The following is a 13,300-nucleotide window of genomic DNA, read 5'->3' on the forward strand; positions in this document are numbered from 1 at the left end:
GTGTGTATTCTTTTAAAAACATTGATCAAAAATAAAACATTGACGGTATTTGAATCCATTAATCTCCGAGATGACTTGAACACGGTTGTTCAAGTTATCTCGGTTAAAATTCACAGTTTTTAGCGGGTAAAATAGAAACTGTTAATGGATAAGCAGGTTTTCTTCCAAGGCGAAAGAAGTTGCGCGATCTTAGCAACATTGCAAAGCTCCTGGTTCCTTTTTGCAAAATGCAATCCAATTGCAGTTCACGAAAACGGCAAATCTGGTGCCCCCAATTCCGAACCCAATGAACGGAGGGAAGAAGAAGAAGAAAAGTAATGAAGATGATGAAAGCAAATGATGAAGGAGAAAAAAAAAGGACAAATGTTGGAGATGAAGAGAAAAAGGAAAAATAACGAAACACAAGAATAATGAGAAGAAAAAAAGGAGGAGGAGAGGAAAATGAGGTAAAGCAAGAGGAATACTGCCGTGTTGAGGAAAAACGCCGTATGAGCCTTCAGGCGTGGCCAAATATCCTTTGGTAAATCACAAATTCTCGGGAAATTTTCTGAGTATTTTTCCTCCAATTTTTTAAATAATTTTGTTCGCAATCTCACCTACAGTTCCTGAAAATTCCAAGGAAAAATGTTCCCAACTTCTCGCAAAAATAAACATTTTACCGAAGGAAATTTGGCAACTCTCGGATGTTCATACGGCGTTTTTCCTTAGCACGGCAGAATACATGGGCTCATCTCAATCGAAAGGAACAGGAGCCTCGTGATCCATGAGCTTGAGCATTTATACACGGCAAGGCTTATGTCACGATGAATATTATTCCTTTTGATTTTAAAGCGTCCGAATGGATTACATTACGCACCTCGTTAAAAACATCGAATCATCCGTTCAACGTTCAAATTTGACTATCTGCCTAGGCATTCGATCAAACGCCTGATTTTGCTATTTGAGACGGATATGTGATCATATGAAATTGCCTAATTTCATCGCGGGATCTTAAAGAGATGACTGTGGAAGCTTTTATTGGAAATCAAAGCTTTCACGACGTAATTAAGTTTGTAAAAGATGGAATTTGAGAAGCACGATTTGGGAGCCTTAGCGTGGGGGGGGGGGGGGGGGGACTGTGGAGGTGAGGACGGAGTGCTTTATCACGGCTGGACACTGACGGCGACGGCGACAGGGATGCGGTGGGAGGGGGGAGGGGGGGGGGGGCTCGGGGCTTCCTCTAAACCGATCTGACGAGTCCGTGCGTTGAGAGTTGACATGAAGGATGGATCGTGTTTTCTCAACCTCGACCCGAGAACCGATTCGCGCGGACATTCGGACGATCCGGCTGTCAGCATGTCGGACAACGGGAAGAATCCCCCTTCAAAATTCAACCTAAAAACCTCGCGAAGAATGGGAGAGTATCGGAGGGGGGAGAGGGGGACGGGGATTGAAAAATTTACCCTGACGCACCACTTGACGAGGCACGAATTTAAGCATTCCGCAATTGCAAGTCATTCAAATGGATTACATTTGGACTGCATTTTGCAATTTGGACCCATAAATTCTGGTTCATCTGAAAAAACACTTATGTGCATAGGGAAACTAATGGCTCATACGTTGTTTTTAAACCGGGCCAGGATTTATAGTTCCAAATTGCAAAATGCAGTCCATTTCGCAAAAAGGAACCAGGAGCATTCCAATGTCGCTAAGATTGTGCAACTTTTGTCACCTTGCAAATATACACTGTTCTTCAAATAAGTTTTATATGTAGTATATATATGAACTGTAATGCAAGACGAAAATTACTATGGTAATTGAATTTTTCGCATAATTTCAATGTACCTATGTAATTTTATTGCAAAATATTAAGTTAAATATATCGTTTCGATAAGGTAGCAAGTCCATTTTTCGATGAACTCAAATTTTCACGTTATGCAGTTTAGATCTCATACAAAAATACACTCATTCCTTCTTCAAAACTAAAATGATTCAAATGTAACCTAGGGAGACGGACGAACCTCTGCATACAACTATTTTAACGCTGAGGAGGAGAAATTGTATACCCGATAATTTCCGGGCGTTTTAAGGTCGCTCGCGCTCGAAGGAGAGATCCAGCAGCGAGAGAAGGCGAAATTAAGAGGAAATTTTGACCCCTCGATCAATCTCGTTTATTGGCAAGCGTGATGTATCTTCCCAAGAAGTGTCAAAAGCAGGTCACCACTTGGCATGTTGCTCGATTTGATTTTTCTTAAAAGGTGGCATCTTTTAAATTGAGTGAATTTGTAGAATGCGTCCCGAGAAAAATAACGAGTGGTATCGCACAACATCGCGGCCAATAAAATACGCCGTTGAAAGTTTTCAACGTTGTGCTTAGGATATAGAAAAACCGGGGTATATCAGGATTCATAGAGGAAATCGCTATGAAAGACATGGACTTCTTCAGAGAATAGATGTTTAAAACCGGGTATTTCTATTTTTTCCGCTTGGATACAAGTTCAACAAAGAAGAACCAAGTTTCCTCAATATATTCAGTCCATCATTTTTCCTATCAGTCTATGAGAATCATCCGTTTCAACCAATAGGATCGCTCCGCTTCCCCTTTATCTTCTTTCTCTACAGCTATCTCTATTTCATTCTCTATAGCTATCTCTATCTTTCTCTGTAGCTTTCTCTATAGCTATCTCCATATCTTCTCTATAGCTATCTCTATATCTTTCTCTATAGCTATCTCTATATCTTTCTCTATAGCTATCTCTATATCTTTCTCTATAGCTTTCTCAATCAATTTCAATGATCAGCTCGCTGGATTTTAAAGGGTATTCTCGGAAAACATAAAGTCAGAATGTTGATTGGACATATTCATACTGCGAAAAGGGAAATATGCAGATAATGGTTTGTGTGCAACATAGTTGTTTCCAGCAGTAATACGTCCAATTAGATGGATTCTAGATGAGCTTATTATTTATTTGACAAAGAACTAAACCATTCAACTTCTTTAAACTGTCTGTGACTTTTTCCCAGATTACGAAGTTTATTCCCGCAGAATAATTGACTTATTCATGCTAAAAGGAACTATGTGCATAGGGTTTGCGTGCAACATAGTTCCTTTTAGCAAAAATGCGACTGACTAAAAAGATTCGGTGTTGAAACCATGAATTCGCCTACAATTCCAGCTGTCGACACTTTCGAAGAGAGTGAGACACGCTTTATAATTTAGTGAAAATCGCATGCATTCCTGTTACAAAACGCCGTCGTCGGAGGAAATAACGGTATTTTCCCTCGTGGCTTTGAATAATAATTCACAGATGCACAAAATATGCATATTCGGTGCGATGCACGATGGCATATTGTTACACCGACACCATGTACTGAATATTGATCATGAGGTATATATGAAGTCACGCATGACGCTAACGCTGTTTCAATATTTCGCAAGAAGTAAAATAACATTTCAAGGCATACATTTTACAACATCGCTAATCGCAGGCCCCCTCATGTCGTCCTCTCCTGGTTGAAGGAACGTAACTCCATTCCAAAGTTGCCAAATTGACTTAAAAATTATTTTTTAAAAATTTATAGAGGTGGATCCAGCAATTTGGCAACACCGTATTCCCACCTATGTTAAATTTACAATCGATTCTTGTCAGGGCACCTGGCCTCTTCAAGAATCGGTACATTCCTATAGGTTTAGCAATAGAGAAAAAGCCATGTTGCCAATTTGCTGGATCCGCCAATAAAAATGTGCCTGTGCAATTTTTATTCGAGATTAATTTTTCTGCGTGAGATTGGATGAAAAATCAGCGAAATTTTCAGCGGGAAAAGCCGAAGATCTTTTGGTTAATGTGCAATCAGAGACATGAGACCGTCCACCAGTATCTCAACCATGGTGGAAGCTTTTACTTTCGGGACTTGAGCATTCTACTTGTTGAGTTGACTTACCTGCATGGTTGATGTTTAACAACGTGTTGGCAATTTCGTTTTGCAAACAAGCCGAAGTTAAGGAAACTTGTTTGGCTCAGTACATCACCCGAAGCTCATCATCCACCATGTAGGTAGGTCAACAGCCGAAGTTAGGGTGATGACTGTTGCTCCCGTATAATTGTCATAACTAAGGAATTGTTGAATCCCCGAAAGTAAAAGCTTCCACCTGTCGCCAAGAGGCCAGTGGAGGGTCTCCTGTCTCTGTGTGCAATTTGCGGGGGAGAGTTGAAAACATTGAAATGGAGCTAGGTTCTTTCGTGAGGGGAAGGACGATGCGAGTGCGAAAGTAGAGGTCTCCTTCTATCGCGTGGCCGCGCTTAAATCCGGCAAAATCTCGCAGTTTGACAGCTCCGAGGCTCCATCGTCTCGTCGCTTTTGCGTCATAATATTTTCATGAGTTTGAACCCTGAGAGGATATTTGCCGCCGATAGGGATAGGGCTTCGCGAGCGCGGTTCGCGGGGGAGGGAAAATTTCAGTTTGTCCTCGCGTCGCGTCATGCCCTCTCTCCGCTCCTCTATTACCCCTCCCCGAGGCGCGCTTATTCACAACACGTAGCTCCTCTAACGTAGGAGCATGCCTCAGTTTTCGCGTGAGCCTTGTTTTACACACAACTATATGCTTTTCGGGGCTCACTTAGAAGTAGAGATACGCTTTTATGTCATCGGAGCGACGAACAGAGCGACTGCGGTTTAACGCTCGAAAATTGCAAGACGCTGGAGCTTTAATAAATTCCGAGTTGGGCCCTCCCCTCTCCCTGCCCCCCCCCCCCCCCGCCGTCGGTCGAATATTACCTCATCTGTTAATGTCGGGTAACGTCGTGTAACATCGTTCTTTGCAACATCCAGTTACGAGGTTGCCAGCTTTGTTTCATGGAACAGAGTTCTATTCTGCATGCGGTGCTGAGGAAGAACGCCATATGAACCTTCAGACGTTGCCAAATTTTCTTTGATAAAACTCGAATTTCCTGGTAAACTTATCAATATTTTTCTCCCAATTTTTCGGACTATTTCGTTTGCAATCTCTCCTGAAGCTCCTGAAAACTTCAAAGAAAAATATTTATAATTTTCCTCAAAAATAAGCATTTTATCGAAGGAAATTTGGCAACAATCGAATGTTCATACGGCGTTTTTCCTTAGCACGGCAGAATAGAGCCGGAAAAACTGTTTACTTAAAAACGACCCAACTCTGACAGTTCAGAAAAGTCGTTTTAATGGAGGAAAATTGTTCATAGGATCAGACGCAAGTTTTCATTCATTATGATTTTAGTGCGGAAAGAAAGAAACAACTCTCATAACCTCTGAATGAGATCAACATGGGCGGTTTTCGTTCAGTTTGAGATACTGTCTTCGGAGTTCCAAATAGCTTTTATTTACAAGATAACATAACGAAAACTTTCGTGTCGCTATCTGTCGGTCTCTCTAAAATGGCTTGACGACATTCGTCGAATGTCTTCATTTCATTGGAAACCATCGGGTTCAATTAGTTTCCTTGTAAATTTTACCTTTTTTCTAGAGTTGAGTTGACTTTTAGCAGGACGTTTGAAGTCATATTAAAAGCATTTAGAGCAAAGCCATATAGGATCAAGCAAAGGAATCCGCATTCTCAACAACAACAATAAACGGCCTCTTCGGCACAAAGCGAAAAATTAACCATCCAATTATAGTTAAGTATCTTAGACATTCGAACGCTGGCGTACAATTTAGTCAACCTCTATTCAATTGGATCGATCCAGTTATAAATCTATCGACTAGTATAGCTGTCACTGATCGGAACTAACTCGATATGTCACGGCAAAATGAACCTCAGATTTCTTCGAAATAGTATTTGTTCGTCAGACTGCATCAGTTTATCGTCCGTAGTAACTACTTCCTCCACCAGGACCGGATTTAGGGGGTGGCCACATGGGCCGTGGGCCATGGCGGAAAATTTTGCAATTTTTTTGAAATGTAGGTATAAAAAAAAACCGATTTCGGAAAAAAATACGAACGAAAAGAGCCGACAAAATCTCTCATTTCCTGAGATAATAGTAGTTTCTAATTTTGTCGTCTTTCGGTGATACAAGCGGCAGCACCTTTAATTAGTCGAGGTAAGAAAGAAACCAATCACGCATTGTGACCTGGAGCGGCGCGGCGCAGAGAGAGCAGTGATGACGAGGACTTGGGATGAAAAGGAGAAGCCCTTGCTCGGCATTTAACATATATTAGCGCCTACAAAATTTCACGCATTGCGTCAAACATAGTGCGGTCAGCAGCGGTCGACGTGAAACGCATAGCGCCTACAAGACTGCATGAATACTTCACGCATTGCGTCAAACACAGTGCGGTCAGCAGCGGTCGGCGGGAAACGCATAGCGCCTACAAGACTGCATGAATACTTCACGCATTGCGTCAAACACAGTGCAGCCCTAACGCGGCGCGGCGGTGGAAGTTAAAATTATTAAACCGCATTTAATTTTATTCTTTCAAAATGTTTTCGTTCATTCTTTAGAAATAGAGGGCCTTGACCACACGAAGATAGGTTAACGGAGCTTAACTTTTGCTCAAAGTTCCGTGAACTTTGGCTAGTAACGTTGACAGGGCTTTCGCAAAAAATGTGTCCAACACGAGTAAACGCGTCTTATGCACCCCTCCTCCTGCGGCACGTTTACTCGATGATTTTTATCGATGTTCCCAAACGAATGATAAGGGGGCGGAAAAATACAAGCGGCCCATGAGCGGCAAGTATGTAAATCCGGCCCTGTTCTCCACCTTTCTTCCATTTCCGCGGGAAAACCGTGAAAAACTTATGGAATTTGAAACTTAAGAATGTTTATAAACACTGATCCCCAGTGGGTGAGACAACGGATGTATTTCGGCGACCTCGCACTGCTATCTCCTCTATAGTGTGTCGAAGTTACTTTCGGAGATCAACGCTTGTCGAGCTGATTATTGAAATTGATAGGCAAAGCGACAGACAAAGAAGACATACGGACTTTGAGCGATCACGTTAGTTGAAACGGGCGGTTCAGCTAATAAATGATGAACTAACTGCAGAGTCTCTTGGGGGCTGCCGCGATAATTAGTCTATTACTCACCCCCTTGGTCCATTGCAGCCACCTGCTTCCACCAGTAGGGTCGCTCCATTTTCCCTTAACTCTAGTTCGTCTATAGCATTTGTCTATCGATTTCAATAATCAGCCCGCATGCAGATCTGTCTAATGATGACCAATGACCATGATCCAAGAGTTGAGGAATGGTGTAGCAATCTAAGCCTTTTCTTTATTTATTTATCAATCTGATCATTATGTAGCGAATTTTATTTGATTTTTGTCCGAGGCCAGCTGCTCGGCAACCATAATCAAGCGAGAAAAAGCGTTGACCTCCAGATTTAACTTTCGCCTCACTCGATTACATAGTATAGATTGTTAGTGCGAGATATTTGGAATATACCGTCTCTGCTAAAAATTCAGTTTAACAATGAGTGTCTTTAACCTGATTGCTGTTCCTGATTGTTGTCTATTGCTGATTGAAGCTTCTGATTTCCAAAAACTTTTCCTTCACCTCATTACATTCTTCGAATTTTTTTGCGGAGTCTCTGAAATAAACTTCCTCTGCTGAAGATTCCGTTTAACGATGAGTGTGTTTACATGATTGCTTTTCCTGATTGTTGTCTCTTGATGATTGATGTTTCTGATTTTAGGCTACCTGACGAGTCCAACGCGGCTCAGGTTTTACCGCTCCATCTCCGACTCGGTGTCGTCGGTGTCCATGTCGTGCGACAAGAAAAAATCAATAGGCACGTTCCACTTTCAATCAATAGGCACGTTTCCACTTGGTACATACTTGCTCGTCGATTGTCGCTCAAGCCACCTCCTAGTTTCACTGTTAGATACTAGATAAACCATAGTTGCACCCGTTTTCAAGTAGATCAACTGTTGTCGAAACGTAGTCCGCAAACAACATTTCCGGCTTCACTATTTGCCTCTTTGTCCGTATCCATCGATTAAGCCTGTCTCGCAATCGTTTTTGCTCGACAAGGTCGCTCGATGAGCTATCGATCAGAGGTCAATAATTATCGACCCGTTGGAAAAAAATACGGTTTAAGTTGACTCTAAAGAACTCTCAAGAACGATTCGAAAGTCAATGGATAATTTCTTGATCAGCAGACATTTTTTGAATAATCCCTAAAAAACTTTCGTGCCAGTAAATAACATTTCGAACACTGATAGGTACCTTACGTACTAGGGTGAGATGTTGTGTGTGCATGATGGATTTTTGGCAAAAGGTCTCGATAAACCAGAAATTATCAACGATTACTTATTGAGTCGCCTTTAAGAGCTCTTTCAATTTGCCTTATAGTACCATGTATTTAATGTCTTTTTTATTATCTTATTAAAGGAACGCACCGTGATGGGAGTGCCGTTTCACGATTTCAGAGTCAGTGACCTTCAAGAACAGCTATTTATCCAACGACAGAGATTTACAAGAGCGAAGTGACTTATATTTGTCCGCATAAGGTAAAATGACACCTCTTGAAAAAATAAGGAAAAAATACGCATATTCCGACTCTTGTCATCGATATGAAATAATGACACGCCGCTCTTCAACTTCTTCCATCGTCTTCAATCCTTTAAATTTCCCACCTAAAGCCTAGGAATTATTTTTCCATGACATTTGTGGTTTAGCGTGTATTTAACGTTGGTACCTGTGGTTTCTTATTATTTTTACCACTCTTCTGCATCCAGCCGACTTATTGTCTTCGTTTTACGTTTTTTCACGTGAGTTTAGTGACGGAGGCACCAAACTTCAATTTTGCAACCATGTAAGTTTCTCTCAGTAATTCTGCTTACTTAGATTTCGTAGTATTTGGACGGCTTCAAGTAAAGTAGTCAAAATTTCACTTAATCATTACAGTATGCGTAACTGGTGGAACCGAGAACTTTTAAGGTAGTTTGAGTTGCTTGGCCACCGTTTAGATAATTCATCGTACATTTGTCTAGATGTTAGATGTACGTGTGCTAATCTAGTAAACGTTTATGCTTAGGTGTGCATAGTGCGGATGAAAAGGGTGGAATAGCTCTTCCGTGCTTCATGTATGTCAAAGAACATATTGCCCCTCTTTCATAGTCCGCCAACGTAGAAGTTGAGACCGCAAAGAGCGGAAAGAATAAAACTTTCGCAGGGCTTTCTTTCAACGGAGATAAATCTAAAGGAAGAAATGTTCCCTTCGAATCTCTGAACTGGGTGAGCTTTGGTGGAGAATTCTTTTTCTAACCACAAAGCGGACACAACATCGTTTCTCAACGAACTCCGATTTCGTAGCGCTTATTTTGTGGTATTAGCATATTAGCGCTTGAATAAAATAAGTCATACATTACTTTATAGAACGTGCTTAAAATGCTGTGTGCCTCCTTAGAGGTTTCTTATTTCATTTGAAAAATCTGCTTCAGTTTGCTGTTATTTTAATCAGTGTTAGAAAGCTATCGGGTAGTGGTTGTTAGCATTAACATTAGCTGTTAAAATTAATTTTAAAAATATGTTTTGGTTCTTAAACTAAAGAAAGAAAAATTACAATTTGACTCTTCCGCAAAACGGAAACATTTTCAGGCGCCAGCGTCTACAACTGATTTACCCATCGATTGACACCTCAAAAAGATTCGATTCCGATCAGCCTAACTGCCATGCTAAGGAAAAATCCCGCATCAATATTCAGACTTGCCAAATTTCCCCGAATAAAATCCTGTATTTTTGAAGGAAGGCATGCATATCGTTTCACGGACCTAAGCGCCATAGGGCGAGGAAGGTAGAGGGGGGGCTTGGATTGGCGGCGGAATCGGGCGTACGGCTTATTCCGTCCTGTACTCGCAATGCTTTTCCATGGCGCTTAGGTCCGTTTGACAGAACGCGCTATCCGGGATTCTAAATTCCTCAAAAGGAACTCAAATCGACGCTTAGTTCCGTTCGATAGAAATACGTCCAATTGCGTAAAAAGTTTTCTGAAATATTCGAAGAAAAATATTCATCAATTCCCAAGTAAATTAATTTTTTATTGGAGGGAGCATGGCAACGTCTGAATGATCATACGGCGTTCTTTTTTAGCCCGGGAGCACAGGACTTTGGACACCGAGTCCCATTATACGAACATCCAGGGTTTTAAGGTAAGGACGGGACTACTCCGTTAAAAGTTCTTTTTTAGATGAGGAGAAATTTGTAGAAATTCAACATAATGAATTGCTTCATGTGTGGCTGGAAAAATAAAACACAAAGGGGATGCACCGACCCACCGTGCAATGTATCAGGCCGATGGTAGTTAAAAGCATCTATCGATAAAAAGGATCCCAACATTCCATGCAACTTTTCCTACTCTGCGGATGCCAGTATTGCGTTTACAATAAATGAAGGCGCTCTAACTTTCCCCTTGCAGCACAACAGAGAAGCGCATCGACCTATAACTTTGCTGATAAGTCTTCGCTCAAAGGATTATTTCTTGTAGACTTTTTTCCTCCTCGCTTTCTTATTTTTCTCTAAATAGGATTAGGAACAAGTCAAGCAGGGTGGCGTCTGTGATCGATTCAACGAATTTTGAACTTTCTCGAATATATACATTTTTTTTGAAGGTTCTGAAATGGTCCACTAAATAAAAAATTAACGCTTGGTGTTTTGGTAACGTTATTTAAATACAGTGCCACGCCAGTATTCCTACGGTGTACAGTTAGTGGGGGACGCAACCCTGGTAAAAATTGGCGATAAGAGCTGCGTTTCAAAATACCACAGGAATTCTTATAGCCGGCTAAAGAAAGCTATAGAAAATCATATAGCTGGCTGTAGAATGCGGAGAAAATCATACGACCGGGCTATGCGGAGCTATAAAAAATTATGCAGCCGGGATATAGTTCCTATCGCCGGGCTTTACACTTTATCGCCTGGCTGTTGCTTTTTCGCCATCGATTATAAGAGGCTATAAAAAAGTGTGTAGATATTCATGTGCTTCGGTAATTATTAAGTTAGATACGGAACCACCTTAATATTTACAAAACACACATTATATTTTCCTTTAATACATACATTCTTTCATCAATTAAAATGAGAATAATCCATGCAGGATGTGCAAACATTTCAAAATCATGAGTTGGATAACGCTGACTCCGCCAGATTAAATATTAGAGCCTATCACAAAGCGGAGCGGCGACGCACTGGCGCCTACAAACCTAACATGAATACTTCACGCATTGCGCAACGCGTGAAGTATCCCTGTTAGGTTTGTAGGCGCCAATGCGCGTTTCGCGCTAGCTGACCGCCTGCCGCACCGCAGCGTGCCACGGGCGGCGCTTGAAGCAACTATTTCACACCAGAGGTATTGCACAGTGTCATACGACACTGAAGGCGCTCTAATATATTAGGACTGGCAGGCATCCATCAAAAGTACGGAGCTTTCCTCGCAAAATAAATCAAGATACTACGGCCCAAAAAGAGAGCAGTAGTCCAAAAACTCACTAAGTCCTAGCATCCGGAATTAGTAACGTTTAGCATACACTTAATCGCCTGGCTGTTGCTTAGTAATCGCCATTACATCGGCTGTAAAAGGCTATAAGAAATTGGGTAGCCGGCTATAGAAGCTATTGGAAATCTTACAGCCGGCTGTAGGTCTATGGTATTTTGGAACACAGATTCTACTGCCAATTTTTACCAGGGAATGAATAACAAAAACGACAGAAAACTCAGTATTAATGTTTATGTGATTAAAAAGTTGTTAAAATTTCTTAATTTGCCTATAAATTTTATGCCTCGGTGTTCTGCGCCTGGTCATGGAATAAAAATCTGATAATAGTAGTTTGCAAACATTTATTAAACAAGTTGCTCATCTATGACTTTTTCATCTTTTTTAATCAAACCAATGCGGGATGTAATATTAAACAAAGGAGAGAAAAAAATATGTGCCACGGGCAAAATGTCACATCAGATAGAGGGAAACAAAATATAGCAACCGATTTTTTATTATTTTCGTTTCATGGAAAATTAAAAACCTAACTGCATCATTGCGGATTGTGAATATTCATCGAGTGAAAAGTATATTCAAGGAAAAACACGAAGGAAAAGTTGGTGTACCCCTCTTGTCAGGACGCCAAAAGCGGGCCAAAATTCTGTAAGACCTCATTTATGCCGCCTCGGTTAACCCGTATCATCTTCTATCGATGTTGTTCATTGTCGGGTAGAATTTAGGAGCCAGCTGTTGCGCCGCTATAGCGCATCGTTGCCAACTGTTCCCTTAAAGTAAGGTTTTTCATCATCAACTTCTCAGAGTAAAAATGATAGTAAAAATTCCTACTGTAGTTTCTATACCGTTTTCCACTAGCCCCCTTTTCAGGAGGAAAACATTCGAGGAATTCTTGATTTTCTGAGTAACATGTTTCACATTTACGCCTTGGATGGCACAGATATTGACTTAATTCAAGACGCTGGGGGGGGGGGTATTCAAGGGGTTAAGGAGATAGGGGTTGCATACAATTTCTCTGCATTTAAGACAGTTAGCTTGTTCAGTAATTTTTAAATCTTCCATTTTTGGAAAATTGAGAGTGTACCCTTTTTGGGAGAATTCTTCGTGATTTTTTTGAGCGATATGAAGCCATGGGAAACAAGCGCCAAATTGCATATTTTGAGCTCCTATTTGAATACCTACACATCGCTAGGGAACAACACCCATAACTTTCATTGCAAACTTCCCCCCCCCCTCACCTCCCCAAGCCGAATGAGGTCATCAATTAAATAAAAAATCAATAATAGTGCACTCTACAGCTCTGCCGTGATACGGAAGAACGCCGTATGAACATTCGGGAGTTGTCAAATCTCCCCGAATAAAACATGCATTTTTGAGCATATTTTTCCTTGAAATTTTCAGATAATTTAGATGAAACTACGGACAAAATTGTCTGAAAAATTGGAGGAAAAATATTCAGAATTTTCCCAGAACATTCGTTTGTTATTGAAGAAAATATGGCAACGCCTAAATGCACTTACGGTGTTTTTCCTTGACACGGCAGTGTACAGTTATAGCTGTTTGGGGAGAAAAGCGGCAACTTTGGGATGGGGCAACGGGGAGGAAAAGCAGAGTGATTCACGGTAAATTAAATCGTTGGCGGATGAGGGGACAATGGGGACATGGTTCTCAGTTCCAAGAAACGTGACCAAAAGCTCCCGCCACCCGCTCCTCCGGGTTCCCGGAAAAGCCCCAACCCCGGCCCCCCGGCCCCCCGGGCCCCCCCTTCGGGCCCCTCTTCTCGGGTTGCCCTTCGAACCGTCCGCAGTGATCAACTTCACTCGCCCTCTGACAGGCATTTTGACTTCTCGATTTGTAACCAGA

At 41.4% G+C, this 13,300-nt stretch overlaps 1 protein-coding gene across 3 annotated transcripts in view; it reads left to right on the forward strand.

Moving 5' to 3' along the window:
* Positions 1 to 13,300, forward strand: part of LOC109033870 (small G protein signaling modulator 2) — a 166,506-nt gene that overhangs the window by 19,354 nt on the left and 133,852 nt on the right. Inside the window, exon 2 of one of the 3 annotated variants that reach the window (XM_072301632.1) lies at positions 7,643 to 7,738. The exons of 1 other annotated variant lie outside the window; for it this stretch is intronic. In XM_072301632.1, the coding sequence (XP_072157733.1) occupies positions 7,643 to 7,738 (96 nt within the window). Of the gene's footprint in view, positions 1 to 7,642; positions 7,739 to 8,208; positions 8,765 to 13,300 lie in introns of those variants that run through there. One more of the 3 variants, XM_072301634.1, reaches the window with a different exon arrangement.

Source organism: Bemisia tabaci, chromosome 6 (assembly GCF_918797505.1).
Source record: "Bemisia tabaci chromosome 6, PGI_BMITA_v3".
In the NCBI taxonomy this organism is placed as follows: Eukaryota; Metazoa; Arthropoda; class Insecta; order Hemiptera; family Aleyrodidae; genus Bemisia; species Bemisia tabaci.